At 42.3% G+C, this 13,430-nt stretch overlaps 1 protein-coding gene across 2 annotated transcripts; it reads left to right on the top strand.

Moving 5' to 3' along the window:
* Window positions 1-251: 251 nt before the first annotated feature.
* Window positions 252-5,347, top strand: LOC122944458. 2 transcript variants are annotated; one of them, XM_044302735.1, is made up of 3 exons: window positions 252-836; window positions 2,403-2,526; window positions 3,480-5,347. In XM_044302735.1, the coding sequence occupies exon 3, from the start codon at window positions 3,723-3,725 to the stop codon at window positions 4,635-4,637; it is 915 nt and encodes a 304-aa protein (XP_044158670.1). In that variant the 5' UTR covers window positions 252-836; window positions 2,403-2,526; window positions 3,480-3,722; the 3' UTR covers window positions 4,638-5,347. The 2 variants fall into 2 exon arrangements, with proteins under 2 accessions (XP_044158670.1, XP_044158672.1); XM_044302737.1 differs by lacking the exon at window positions 2,403-2,526.
* The last annotated feature ends 8,083 nt before the right edge of the window (window positions 5,348-13,430 follow it).

Here is a 13,430-nt window from a genome sequence, read left to right as displayed (position 1 = left end):
TTTTCTGTAACACCTTCCGTGACAATAATCGTATCTGTAGTTGTTGTTAAGCCACTCACTGATATGACTAGAAAGGGGGTAGATTTTTCCTCCTGGTCGGTAGAGGCGCGTAAGGCCTTTTCTAGTATCAAGTAGAGTTTTGCTTCCGCTCCCATCTTGGTACAACCTAATGTCTTTCTGCCCTTCATTGTTGAGGTGGACGCTTCTGAGGTGGGTGTGGGTGCGGTCTTGTCTCAGGGTCCCTCTGTGATGTAAATCTGATACGAATGTGTGTATGACTGGAGGGCTATAGGAAAAGGGCCCCCCATAGTTATATAAAGGATAGGTAGACAGGAATTCCTTTTACATCTTAGGTAATGCTGATCGTCTCATAAGAAACCATTCTACAAGAATATTAGGTTACTGCAGTTCATAAAGACATGTTGTGGGAACTGTAATCATCTACTGATAACGAAAAATAGCTCATACCAGCAATCATACAATTGGTTCATAGGGACACCGCCCGTTGAAAACAGAGTACTGAGCATGCGTAGAACGTGATACTCTTATATAATAGTATGTTGCAATGCGCGTAATAGTAAGCGCGCACAAACAGTACTTAACTATAACTAGTGCTGTTCATGAGGAAATGGCTACAAGCCATCCAATCATAATGAAGCTCATGACTGAGCATCCCCAGGATGCAACAAGATGATGGGTGGAGTTATGGGCATATAGGCAGAGGATCTTTCCCATTTGGTTGGGACTGTTCCACTGCTGACGAGCCGTGTGATGTGTATGCGCTGCCTCCTGATGAATCGCTGGTCCCCCGATATGGAGTGATGATGCAATATCCGGTAATGTATTGATTCTTACTCTATGATTGATTTATCCACGATTTCACTGTATACTCTAGAAAACTGTATAGTGACCTAAGTATTCATATAATAAATCATTAATAACAGAGAGAAGTTGTATGCTGTGTGTTTCCTAGTTGGGAAGCTAGTGAGAGGAAAGGTGAGGCCTTAGCATCGCCAAAAACATGGCAATACATTAATTGGCGACGAGGATGGGATTTGACCTTTTATAACATATTGTTTGGGGCAGGGGAATCCAGGGGAGTAATTTGTAGAAATTTGGCATGTTGCCAGAAGTAAGGGGCAATTGATACATAAGCTCGTAAAATTGCCCCTGAAGGATATTTTGACTTGAAACTTGGTATCTGAACAAATCATCCGGTAATGCACCGATTAGATTAAGACAGGAGTAGGAAGCTCCTCCTTTCCAGTTTCAAAGCAAAATATCTTGGAAACTAAAAACAATTTATCTGTCGGAGGTTGTCTTAAAACGTTCCAAGTAACAAGGGACACCTCTGAGCACAGCCCCACCCATTTTGGCAAAAAGCCAAAAATATAACAGTATGTTTAAGAAAAAGGCCAAATCCCAGAAAGAACCCGTGGAGATCCCCGGCTGGACCGAGGCTCCCTATAATATAATAGCAACAGAATTAGCTGGTCACGGGTTAGCGGAATCATGGGATAAACAGTTAAAAGAATCAAATCCGGTGGATGTAGTTCAAGTACTTGAGAAACTCCCAGCGAAAGCTGGTGATGCAGTTACCCTGGCTCGAAGGAGCTGGGTGTTGGCATCTGCATATCGTGGAGTGCACAGCGATTGCAGAAGGCAATTCAAGATCAGAGGCGCGCGGAACAGGCTCCGTTGGAAGCCGAGGGGCGTGCTCTGATGTTGGAATGTAGTGGAAAACTGTTGAAAGACAAGTTGACCCACTATCAGACTATAGCAGAGAACTCTGCTGTATACATAGCGGCGAATAAATATAAGAAAAGAAGGGGTAGGATTAACAAGAATAAAGTTTATAAACATATAGCTGCCGCTAGTGTGGATCGGGACCCTAGTAGATGGGATGGGGATATCTGGGATTCAGACTCGGATGATTGGGATGATTGTCCCGATGGTCCTGATTGTCCTGATCCAGTGATGGATCCCCCATCTGCTAAGGCATTTCCGGTGCTACGTAGGAAGGAAAAAACTACCTTAGGACCGGAAATAAGGGAAAAAAATAGGGTAAGAGTGTGGCATACAACCCTCGGTTGTCTGCTACACTCACAGCAGAAGGGGATGGCATGAGTAGTCAATATGCGGAACTCATGGCTGTTTTCCTTGCCCTGAAAAAAGAACAGGGAGATCAATGTCATATTTTCACAGACTCATGGTCGGTAGCTAATGGCTTGGCTACTTGGTTAATGGGCTGGAAAAAACATGATTGGGTTATACATGGAAAGGAAATCTGGGGAAAACAAATTTGGCAGGAAATAGAGGAGATAGAACTAACACTACTGTTTTCCATGTTGATGCTCATATGCCGATAGACTCTCTTAAACGTTTGTTTAATTCCCAAGCAGATGCGGCAACGGCCATATCCACTATATCCAAGTCAGAGGATAGAGAGACTGAGTCATGGCTGGAAGGTACAGCCGTTTGGGCTCACCAAAAAAGTAGACATCTTGGAGAAAAGGCCACTTACAGGTGGGCGCAGGAGAGAGGCATTCCACTAACAGGAGACATGATCAAGCAGGTCATACAAACAGATAATGGGTCTCATTTTACAGGGAAGGAAATAAAACAGTTTGCTTTAGAAAACAACATTGAATGGGTATATCACATGCCCTATTACCCACAGGCTGCTGGTCTCATTGAGCGAATGAATGGGTTGCTCAAAGGAGCATTGAAAAAAAATGACCTCAGATGGTAAATACGGGCAATGGAGAGATAATCTTTCCTCGGCCCCTCAGTCGCTCAATAATAGACCACTAACAGAATCCACTACCCCTTTAATGAGAATGTTGACGCCAAGTCTTACTATAGGTAAATTAACTATAGAATTTATTGAATATTGGACAATTAATGAAGAAGCTCAGGTCCCTTTTAGGGGAACATCAAAATCTGCAGGGTTGGACCTGCACTCACTGGAGGTGACGGTAGTAAATCCAGGAGTCACTAAGATAATTCCTACTGGAATCGGGGTAAAAATTCCCTCAGGACATTATGGACAGTTGGCCACTAGATCCAGTTATGCTCTAAAAAGTTTAATAGTGGTTGGAGGGGTAATTGATGAAGACTACCAAGGAGAAGTCAAAGTTGTACTCATAAATCTGGGTAAAATGGATGCTATAATATCAAAAAGAGATAGGGTGGCACAATTGCTATTAATCCCAATATATATAGCACAGATAAAAGAAACAACAGCCCCCAAGGAACTAACTATGAGGGGACAGAAAGGATTTGGATCCACTAATGAAATTAGTGTAGGTGCTAAAATTTGGATTCAAGATGTAAACGGACCTCCGTCACCTGCTGAAGTAATAGCGGTTGGCAAGGACCGTGCTCTACTCGTGATGAGGCCTGGAGTAGAGAAGTGGGAATATATCCCACAGGAAAAATGCTACTTAAGGGAATAATGCTGTATTCTTGACTTACAGAATCCACTAAGACATTGTGGCATCGCCCTTGGTCTCCTTGGTATCGTGTGGTTGGCATCCTACGCAGACGGTAATACACCCGGACACAAGCTGAGCCTGGCTGAATCCAGAAATTGGACGTGGGGATGGAGAAACTATTCTAAAACCAGGAAATAGGACAGTGTTACATGTGAAGCCAATTGACTCTGCATTTGTTCTTTGCAAACCCTACAGCAGCAACAACAGAAAGGGTTGTTCCAAACCATGTTGTTGACGGGGAATGAGGAAGTTTGGAGGACCGTGTTTAACTCTTTTGTAAGGGAAAAACACTGGCTGGACACCAAAGCGCCTAAAATAAGGTGTAATGATACGTCCTGCACCGGTAAATTGGTCTACTACAATGTGACTAAAAGTAATATAATGTGTAAGTTTGTAGTATTACCAATGTTAATGGGCCCAGAAGGTAATCAACATTTTTGGGTACCTACATTTTATGGACAAGTAATTGATAGCAATAATAGCACACATGATTTAACTTTCTGTGATGACACTCTTGAAGGTAAAATCTGTAAGTTACAGTCTGCTGTATATGAGCCTTGCTTGTTACAGAACACTGTAAATAAATGCGAGTGGACCATAATGCCTACGTCATACCGATGGATGGTTGAAGTAGCACCCCAGGTGATATGCGTAGTGACAGATCGTCAGGTGGTCCCTAAAATGAGGGTGCCTTTTGCAGGATGCATACACAACATCACGGTTATTCAATGGGAAAATGAAACTTTTATGTTAAATCCAGATAATGAGCTAAGCACCAAGGTGTTATGGCAAGACACGGCTTTAGAAGTCCCTAATTGGGATCTAAATTTGACTAGACTGAAAGCAATTACAAATTTGAACAGGAGTATCACGGGACACAAGCTCTTTACTATGGTAGTGTCTGATAAAATAGTAAAAGTAGGATCCGCCATAGCGGACGCTACATCCCATCATTGGTGGGACATATTCATGGGGTATTCCCCATCAGCCAGGACTACCATGGATTGGGTGGTTCACCCCTTGTTGGTAGTCATGATAGTAGTAATTGTACTATCTATTTGGAATTGTTATGTAGCCTACGGTATATGTTGTAAAAAACGAAAAATGATAATGGTTTCCTATACCAACGGTCAGCATTAAGGACCGAATGTGATGTAAATCTGATACGAATGTGTGTATGACTGGAGGGCTATAGGAAAAGGGCCCCCCATAGTTATATAAAGGATAGGTAGACAGGAATTCCTTTTACATCTTAGGTAATGCTGATCGTCTCATAAGAAACCATTCTACAAGAATATTAGGTTACTGCAGTTCATAAAGACATGTTGTGGGAACTGTAATCATCTACTGATAACGAAAAATAGCTCATACCAGCAATCATACAATTGGTTCATAGGGACACCGCCCGTTGAAAACAGAGTACTGAGCATGCGTAGAACGTGATACTCTTATATAATAGTATGTTGCAATGCGCGTAATAGTAAGCGCGCACAAACAGTACTTAACTATAACTAGTGCTGTTCATGAGGAAATGGCTACAAGCCATCCAATCATAATGAAGCTCATGACTGAGCATCCCCAGGATGCAACAAGATGATGGGTGGAGTTATGGGCATATAGGCAGAGGATCTTTCCCATTTGGTTGGGACTGTTCCACTGCTGACGAGCCGTGTGATGTGTATGCGCTGCCTCCTGATGAATCGCTGGTCCCCCGATATGGAGTGATGATGCAATATCCGGTAATGTATTGATTCTTACTCTATGATTGATTTATCCACGATTTCACTGTATACTCTAGAAAACTGTATAGTGACCTAAGTATTCATATAATAAATCATTAATAACAGAGAGAAGTTGTATGCTGTGTGTTTCCTAGTTGGGAAGCTAGTGAGAGGAAAGGTGAGGCCTTAGCATCGCCAAAAACATGGCAATACACCCTCTCCTGCCAAATGGCAACCGTGTCCCTTTTTCTCGAAGAAACTCTCCTCCGCAGAGAGAAATTACAATGTGGGAGATAGGGAGTTGTTGGCCATCAAGTTAGCTTTTGAGGAATGGCGCCATTGGCTAGAGGGAGCCAGACACCCTATTACCGTGTTTACCGACCATAAGAATCTGGTCTACTTGGAGTCAGCCAAGCGTCTGAACCTGAGACAGGCCAGATGGTCTTTGTTCTTTTCAAGGTTTAATTTTGGTGTCACGTTCCGCCCTGGGGTTAAGAATGTGAAGGGGGATGCCCTGTCACGTTGTTTTCCGGGAGGTGGGAATTTTGAAGACCCGGGTCCCATTTTGACTAAAGGGGTGATGGTCTCTGCTCTTTATCCTGAATTGGAGGCAGAGGTTCAGGCAGAGGCTCCTGATCTTTGTCCTCCTGGGAGGTTGTTTGTGCCTCTCGCTTTAAGACACAAGGTTTTTAAGGAGCACCACGATACTGTCCTTGCTGGGCACCCGGGTGGTAGAGCCACAGTGGATCTCATCGCTCGGAGATTCTGGTGGCCCGCGCTTCGTTAGTCGGTTGAGGATTTTGTGGCAGCCTGCGAGACCTGCGCTTGTGCCAAAGTCCCTCATTCACGGCCATCAGGTCCTCTCCTTCCGTTACCCATTCCTTCCCGTCCTTGGACACATTTGTCCATGGACTTCGTTACGGACCTGCCTCGTTCCTCGAGGAAGACTGTGATTCTGGTGGTGGTGGACAGTTTTAGCAAAATGGCGCATTTCATTCCTTTTCCTGGGTTGCCCAATGCTAAGACACTGGCGCAGGCATTTATTGATCACGTTGTCAAATTGCATGGTATTCCTTCAGACATAGTCTCTGATAGGGGCACACAGTTTGTTTCCAGATTCTGGAAGGCTTTCGGTTCTCGCTTGGGGGTTCGGTTTTCATTCTCTTCTGCTTTCCACCCGCAGTCGAATGGCCAGATGCAGCGTCAGTCAGAATCTGGAGACATATCTGCGCTGTTTTGTGACGGAGAATCAGGAGGATTGGTGTTCTTTTTTGCCCCTTGCTGAGTTTGCTTTAAATAACCGTCGTCAGGAGTCCTCTGATAAGTCACCATTTTTGGTGCATATGGGTTTCATCCGCAGTTTAGAACATTCTCTGGAGAGGGGTCTTCTGGTTTACCTGATGAGCAGAGATTCTCCTAGTCTTTGTCATCTATTTGGCAAAAGATTCAGGATAATCTAAAGAGCATGAGTGAGAGATATAAGCGTGTGGCGGATAAGAGACGTGTGCCTGGTCCGGACCTGAATGTTGGTGATCTGGTGTGGTTGTCTACTAAGAATATCAAATTGAAGGTTCCTTCCTGGAAGTTGGGTCCTGTTTATTGGGCCTTACAAAATCTTGTCCGTCATCAATCCTGTTGCCTACCGTCTTGATCTTCCTCAGACTTGGCAGATCCATAATGTTTTTCATAAGTCCCTATTAAAAACTTATGTCCAACCCATTGTACCTTCCTCTTTGCCTCCTCCTCCGATTGTGGTTGATGGTAATCTTGAATTTCAGTTCTCTAGGATTGTGGATTCTCGTGTTGTCCGCGGTTCTCTCCAGTACCTCGTTCATTGGGAGGGTTATGGTCCTGAGGAGAGGTTGTGGGTCCCAGTGACGGACATTAAGGCCACTCGTCTCATCAGGGCTTTCCGTAGGTCCCATCCTGAGAAGAGCTCTGAGTGTCCGGAGTCCACTCGTAGAAGGAGGGGGTACTGTCACCGCCAGACATCTGAGAAGCTCTGACAGACTCAGAACCTCCTGCTTGAGGTTCTTTTGTTTTGCTTTCGTTTTGTCATCTCGTTTCCCTCTCTCAGATGTCACCTAGTTGCACTGATTGCATCCCTTTAAATCCCCTCCCATACTGCATCACTTTGCGGTTTATACAACTTCCTGGAGTGTGTGCATGCTGGATGCTACAACTGATTCTTCTACAGATAAGTCTGTTCATTTATTTGTGTTTTCCTGTTTGCTTGATCCTAGGTGACCCTGACTCCCTCCTTATTAAGTGTAGGGAGCCGGTGGTCGTGTCCCCTCACTATTATAGGGTGTTCAGGTGTCATACAGTCGAGGAACGAGGGTATGCAATTATCTTCCATAGAGATTTTTCCATAGGCTGAGTAGTAAGGGAGAGAGCTAGGGCTGTTACAGGGCTTACCCTTTGGTTCCTTAGTTTTGGATCAAGTCAGTCGGATCTTCATTTGTGTCTTCTAGTTTTCTGTAACACCTTCCGTGACAATAATCGTATCTGTATTCTGTAATATTTAATTGTGTATATACCGGTAATCGCATAATCAGCGCTACTTCCAACTACAAGCGCTCGGTAGGTAGCAGAGAGGAGGCAGGACGAGTGGGCGGCGCGTCACTCACTACGTCACACGCCTGCGCCGCCCACTTTATGAATGAAGCAGGCGGCGTGGGCGCATGACGTAGTGACTCACACTGCCAGCGCCGTCCTCCCGGCCTGCCTTCTCCCTCCTCTCTGCTACCTACCGAGCGCTTGTAGTTGTAAGTTGCGCTGATTATGCGATTACCGGTATATACATAATTAACTATTACAGAATACAGATACGATTATAGAGTGAGCAGGGCCCGTGTAGTAGAATACAGTTACTGCACCGGCCCCGCTGTCATTATAAAAGCAGATGCGACCCCCACCCCCTGTATTGAGGGTCATTCACTACAGGGACACTGTAATGGAGGCGATCTGTGAATGACACATAGCATAAGATGCAATATTTGTGTCATCCACAGATCCCCCCCATAACAGTGTCATACACAGATCACCATAACAGTGCCATCCAGAGACCCCAATAAGAGCCACCCACGGATCCCCCATAAGTGTCACCCACAGATCCCCCATAACAGTGCGTCACCCACACAGATCTCCCATAGCAGTGCATCACCCACAGATCCCCCATAACAGTGCGTCATCCACAGATCCCCCATAACAGTGCGTCACCCACAGATCCCCCATAACAGTGCGTCACCCACAGATCCCCCATAACAGTGCGTCACCCACAGATCCCCCATAACAGTGCGTCACCCACAGATCCCCCATAACAGTGCGTCACCCACAGATCCCCCATAACAGTGCTTCACCCACAGATCCCCCATAACAGTTCGCCATCCACAGATCCCCCATAACAGTGTGCCATCCACAGACCACAATTAGTTCAAAACCCATTTTTTTTTTCTAATTTTCCTCCTCAAAAACTTAGGTGCGTCTTATAGGGCAAAAAATACGGTAACTTCATCAAGCTACCTGAAGGGAATGTTATCCAAATATTGATATAATAATTCCTTTTTATACTTGATTTTGGATTTATAAAGGTCTTCAAAATATTTACTAAATACAGAACTAATCTGTTCTGGAGATTTAACTATTTGTCCAGTATTATTTTTTAATGGGCCTATCCAACTTTTTTTTTGTTGATTAGCAATTATATTTGCCAAAAGCTTACTGACTTTTTCCCACTCCGCAAAAGACCTGACCCCCTTGAAAAACAGGGATGTTTGAGTTTTTCCATATATACTTCTTTAACCTTTTAATTTATTTTTTTCCCCAATTTCTCAAGTTTCCCATTGAGGGGTCTTCTGCGCAAAGTTTTTGGGCATCCATTAATTTCAGTTCTAAACTCTGTTCAGTTCTATCATTTACATTTTTTTCCAATTAATTACTTTCTTATATAATATTCCCCTCAAGAATGCATTTGCAGCGTCCCAGATCCATTACTTATTAGCGGAGTCTCTATTTATGGGAAAAAAAATAAAAAATTAAATTCCTCATTAATACAGTTCTTATCCTTTAACAAATTAAACCAATGAGGATTACATGTAAAAGCCATTGAGATCTGTTTTTTCAATGACACAAGCTCCATTACAATTGCACAATGATCTGACATAAACATAGGAACATACTTAACACTTTTTAAATTCATTTCAATCAACCTCCCGTTACCAAGGACCGCATCTATACTAGACCAGGACTGATGCGTCCTTGAGTAGCAGGAAAACACTTTTTCTTCAGGAATATACAAACGCCACTTATCTGTCCTACCAAACTCCAATAACAACCTTGCAAAATTAGTATTATGATGTATAACTTTACCCTTAGATAATCTATATATACTTGGGTCCATCACTGTATTATAATCCCCCCCCCCCCTGCCAATAATACACAATTTTGTCTTTGGGTCAAATAATTATACAAGTCATATAGTACATCAGGTTTATACAGAGATGGTATATATATGTTTGCTATTACCATCAATAAATCATTGATTCTACAATGTAAGAAGAGATATCTGCCACCACCATCCGCCTTACATGAAATAAACTCAAAATTGACTTTATTGTGTACTAATATAGAAACTCCCCTTGAGTAAGATGTACAGGTCCTTCTAAAAAATTTTGCATATTGTGATAAAGTTCATTATGTTCTGTAATGTACTGATAAACATTAGACTTTCATATATTTTAGATTCATTACACACAACTGAAGTAGTTCAAGCCTTTTAATGTTTTAATATTGATGATTTTGGTATACAGCTCAAGAAAACTCCAAATTCCTATCTAAAAAAATTAGCATATTTCATCCGACCAATAAAAGAAAAGTGTTTTTAACCACTTCAGCCCCGCTAGCTGAAACCCCCTTCATGACCAGAGCACTTTTTACACTTCTGCACTACACTACTTTCACCGTTTATCGCTCGGTCATGCAACTTACCACCCAAATAAATTTTACCTCCTTTTCTTCTCACTAATAGAGCTTTCATTTGGTGGTATTTTATTGCTTCTGACATTTTTACTTTTTTTGTTATTAATCGAAATGTAATGATTTTTTTGCCAAAAAATGACATTTTTCACTTTCAGCTGTAAAATTTTGCAAAAAAAACGACATCCATATATAAATTTTGGGCTAAATTTATAGTTCTACATGTCTTTGATAAAAAAAAAAATGTTTGGGCAAAAAAAAAAATGGTTTGGGTAAAAGTTATAGCGTTTACAAACTATGGTACAAAAATGTGAATTTCTGCTTTTTGAAGCAGCTCTGACTTTCTGAGCACCTGTCATGATTCCTGAGGTTCTACAATGCCCAGACAGTAGAAAACCCCCACAAATGACCCCATTTCGGAAAGTAGACACCCTAAGGTATTCACTGATGGGCATAGTGAGTTCATAGAACTTTTTATTTTTTGTCACAAGTTAGCGGAAAATGATGATGATTTTTTATTTTTATTTTTTTCTTACAAAGTCTCATATTCCACTAACTTGCGACAAAAAAATAAAAAATTCTAGGAACTCGCCATGCCCCTCACGGAATACCTTGGGGTGTCTTCTTTCCAAAATGGGGTCACTTGTGGGGTAGTTATACTGCCCTGGCAATTTAGGGGCCCAAATGTGTGAGAAGAACTTTGCAATCAAAATCTGGAAAAAATGACCGGTGAAATCCGAAAGATGCACTTTGGAATATGTGCCCCTTTGCCCACCTTGGCATCAAAAAAGTGTCACACATCTGGTATCGCCGTACTCAGGAGAAGTTGGGGAATGTGTTTTGGGGTGTCATTTTACATATACCCATGCTGGGTGAGAGAAATATCTTGGCAAAAGACAACTTTTCCAATTTTTTTATACAAAGTTGGCATTTGACCAAGATATTTTTCTCACCGAGCATGGGTATATGTAAAATGACACCCCAAAACACATTCCCCAACTTCTCCTGAGTATGGCGATACCAGATGTGTGACACTTTTTTGCAGCCAAGGTGGGCAAAGGGGCACATATTCGAAAGTGCACCTTTCGGATTTCGCAGGCCATTTTTTACACATTTTGATTGCAAGGTACTTCTCACACATTTGGGCCCCTAAATTGCCAGGGCAGTATAACTACGCCACAAGTGACCCCATTTTGGAAAGAAGACACCCCAAGGTATTCCGTGAGGGGCACGGCGAGTTCCTAGAATTTTTTATTTTTTGTCGCAAGTTAGTGGAATATGAGACTTTGTAAGGAAAAAAGAAAAAAAAAGAAAAATCATCATTTTCCGCTAACTTGTGACAAAAAACAAAAAATTCTAGGAACTCGCCGTGCCCCTCACGGAATACCTTCGGGTGTCTTCTTTCCAAAATGGGGTCACTTGTGGCGTAGTTATACTGCCCTGGCAATTTAGGGGCCCATATGTGTGAGAAGTACCTTGCAATCAAAATCTGTAAAAAATGGCCTGTGAAATCCGAAAGGTGCTCTTTGGAATATGTGCCCCTTTGCCCACCTTGGCTGCAAAAAAGTGTCACACATCTGGTATCGCCGTACTCAGGAGAAGTTGGGGAATGTGTTTTGGGGTGTCATTTTACATATACCCATGCTGGGTGAGAGAAATATCTTGGCAAAAGACAACTTTTCCAATTTTTTTATACAAAGTTGGCATTTGACCAAGATATTTTTCTCACCCAGCATGGGTATATGTAAAATGACACCCCAAAACACATTCCCCAACTTCTCCTGAGTACGGCGATACCAGATGTGTGACACTTTTTTGCTGCCAAGGTGGGCAAAGGGGCACATATTCCAAAGTGCACCTTTCGGATTTCACCGGTCATTTTTTACACATTTTGATTGCAAAGTTCTTCTCACACATTTGGGCCCCTAAATTGCCAGGGCAGTATAACTACTCCACAAGTGACCCCATTTTGGAAAGAAGACACCCCAAGGTATTCTGTGAGGGGCATGGTGAGTTCCTAGAATTTTTTATTTTTTGTCGCAAGTTAGTGGAATATGAGACTTTGTAAGAAAAAAATAAAATTAAAAATCATCATAATTTTCCGCTAACTTGTGACAAAAAATAAAAAGTTCTATTAACTCACTATGCCCATCAGCGAATACCTTAGGGTGTCTACTTTCCGAAATGGGGTCATTTGTGGGGTTTTTCTACTGTTTGGGCATTGTAGAACCTCAGGAATCATGACAGGTGCTCAGAAAATCAGAGCTGTTTCAAAAAGCGGAAATTCACATTTTTGTACCATAGTTTGTAAACGCTATAACTTTTACCCAAACCATTTTATTTTTTTTGCCCAAACATTTTTTTTTATCAAAGACATGTAGAACAATAAATTTGGCGAAAAATTTATATATGAATGTCGTTTTTTTTGCTAAATTTTACAGCTGAAAGTGAAAAATGTCATTTTTTTGTAAAAAAATAGTTACATTTTGATTTATAACAAAAAAAGTAAAAATGTCAGCAGCCTTAAAATACCACCAAATGAAAGCTCTATTAGTGAGAAGAAAAGGAGGTAAAATTCATTTGGGTGGTAAGTTGCATGACCGAGCGATAAACGATGAAAGTAGTGTAGTGCAGAAGTGTAAAAAGTGCTCTGGTCATGAAGGGGGTTTCAGCTTTCGGGGCTGAAGTGGTTAAAAAATCAGGGTACACACTTATTTTTTCCCTATCTATTTGAAACTTCTCATAGGCTCTAACCTCCTTCCACACAGCCTCCCAATCTCTATAAGATACAAACTTAGGCTACTTCACACTTGCGTTCGGGTTTCCACTTGTGAGTTCTGTTTGAAGACTCTCACAAGCGGCCCCGAACAGATCCGTACAGCCCCAATGCATTCTGAGTGGATAAGGATCCGCTCAGAATGCATCAGTATGGCTCCGTTCCGCTCAGCAGGCGGACACCCGAACGCAGCTTGCAGCATTCGAGTGTCCGCCTGGCCGTGCGGAGCCAAATGGATCCGTCCAGACTTAAAGGGGTTGTCCCACTTCATTAAATTGGTTTTATCTAATTTATTTACCCCCACAGAACATATCTTCCTATCCATGTCATTATCCAAAAGCTACCTTTCTTTCAGAAAATCATGTTATGCAATGCCTTTGTTGATTTCTGTATCCCATGGATACGGCCTCTTTCGTCCGGCCGCATCACTGTGCTGCGCCTGCGCACAACAGCTCTACA

The sequence above is a fragment of the Bufo gargarizans genome, chromosome 8 (genome assembly GCF_014858855.1).
Source record: "Bufo gargarizans isolate SCDJY-AF-19 chromosome 8, ASM1485885v1, whole genome shotgun sequence".
Classification (NCBI taxonomy): domain Eukaryota; kingdom Metazoa; phylum Chordata; class Amphibia; order Anura; family Bufonidae; genus Bufo; species Bufo gargarizans.
This window is presented reverse-complemented; position numbering and strand designations above follow the sequence as displayed.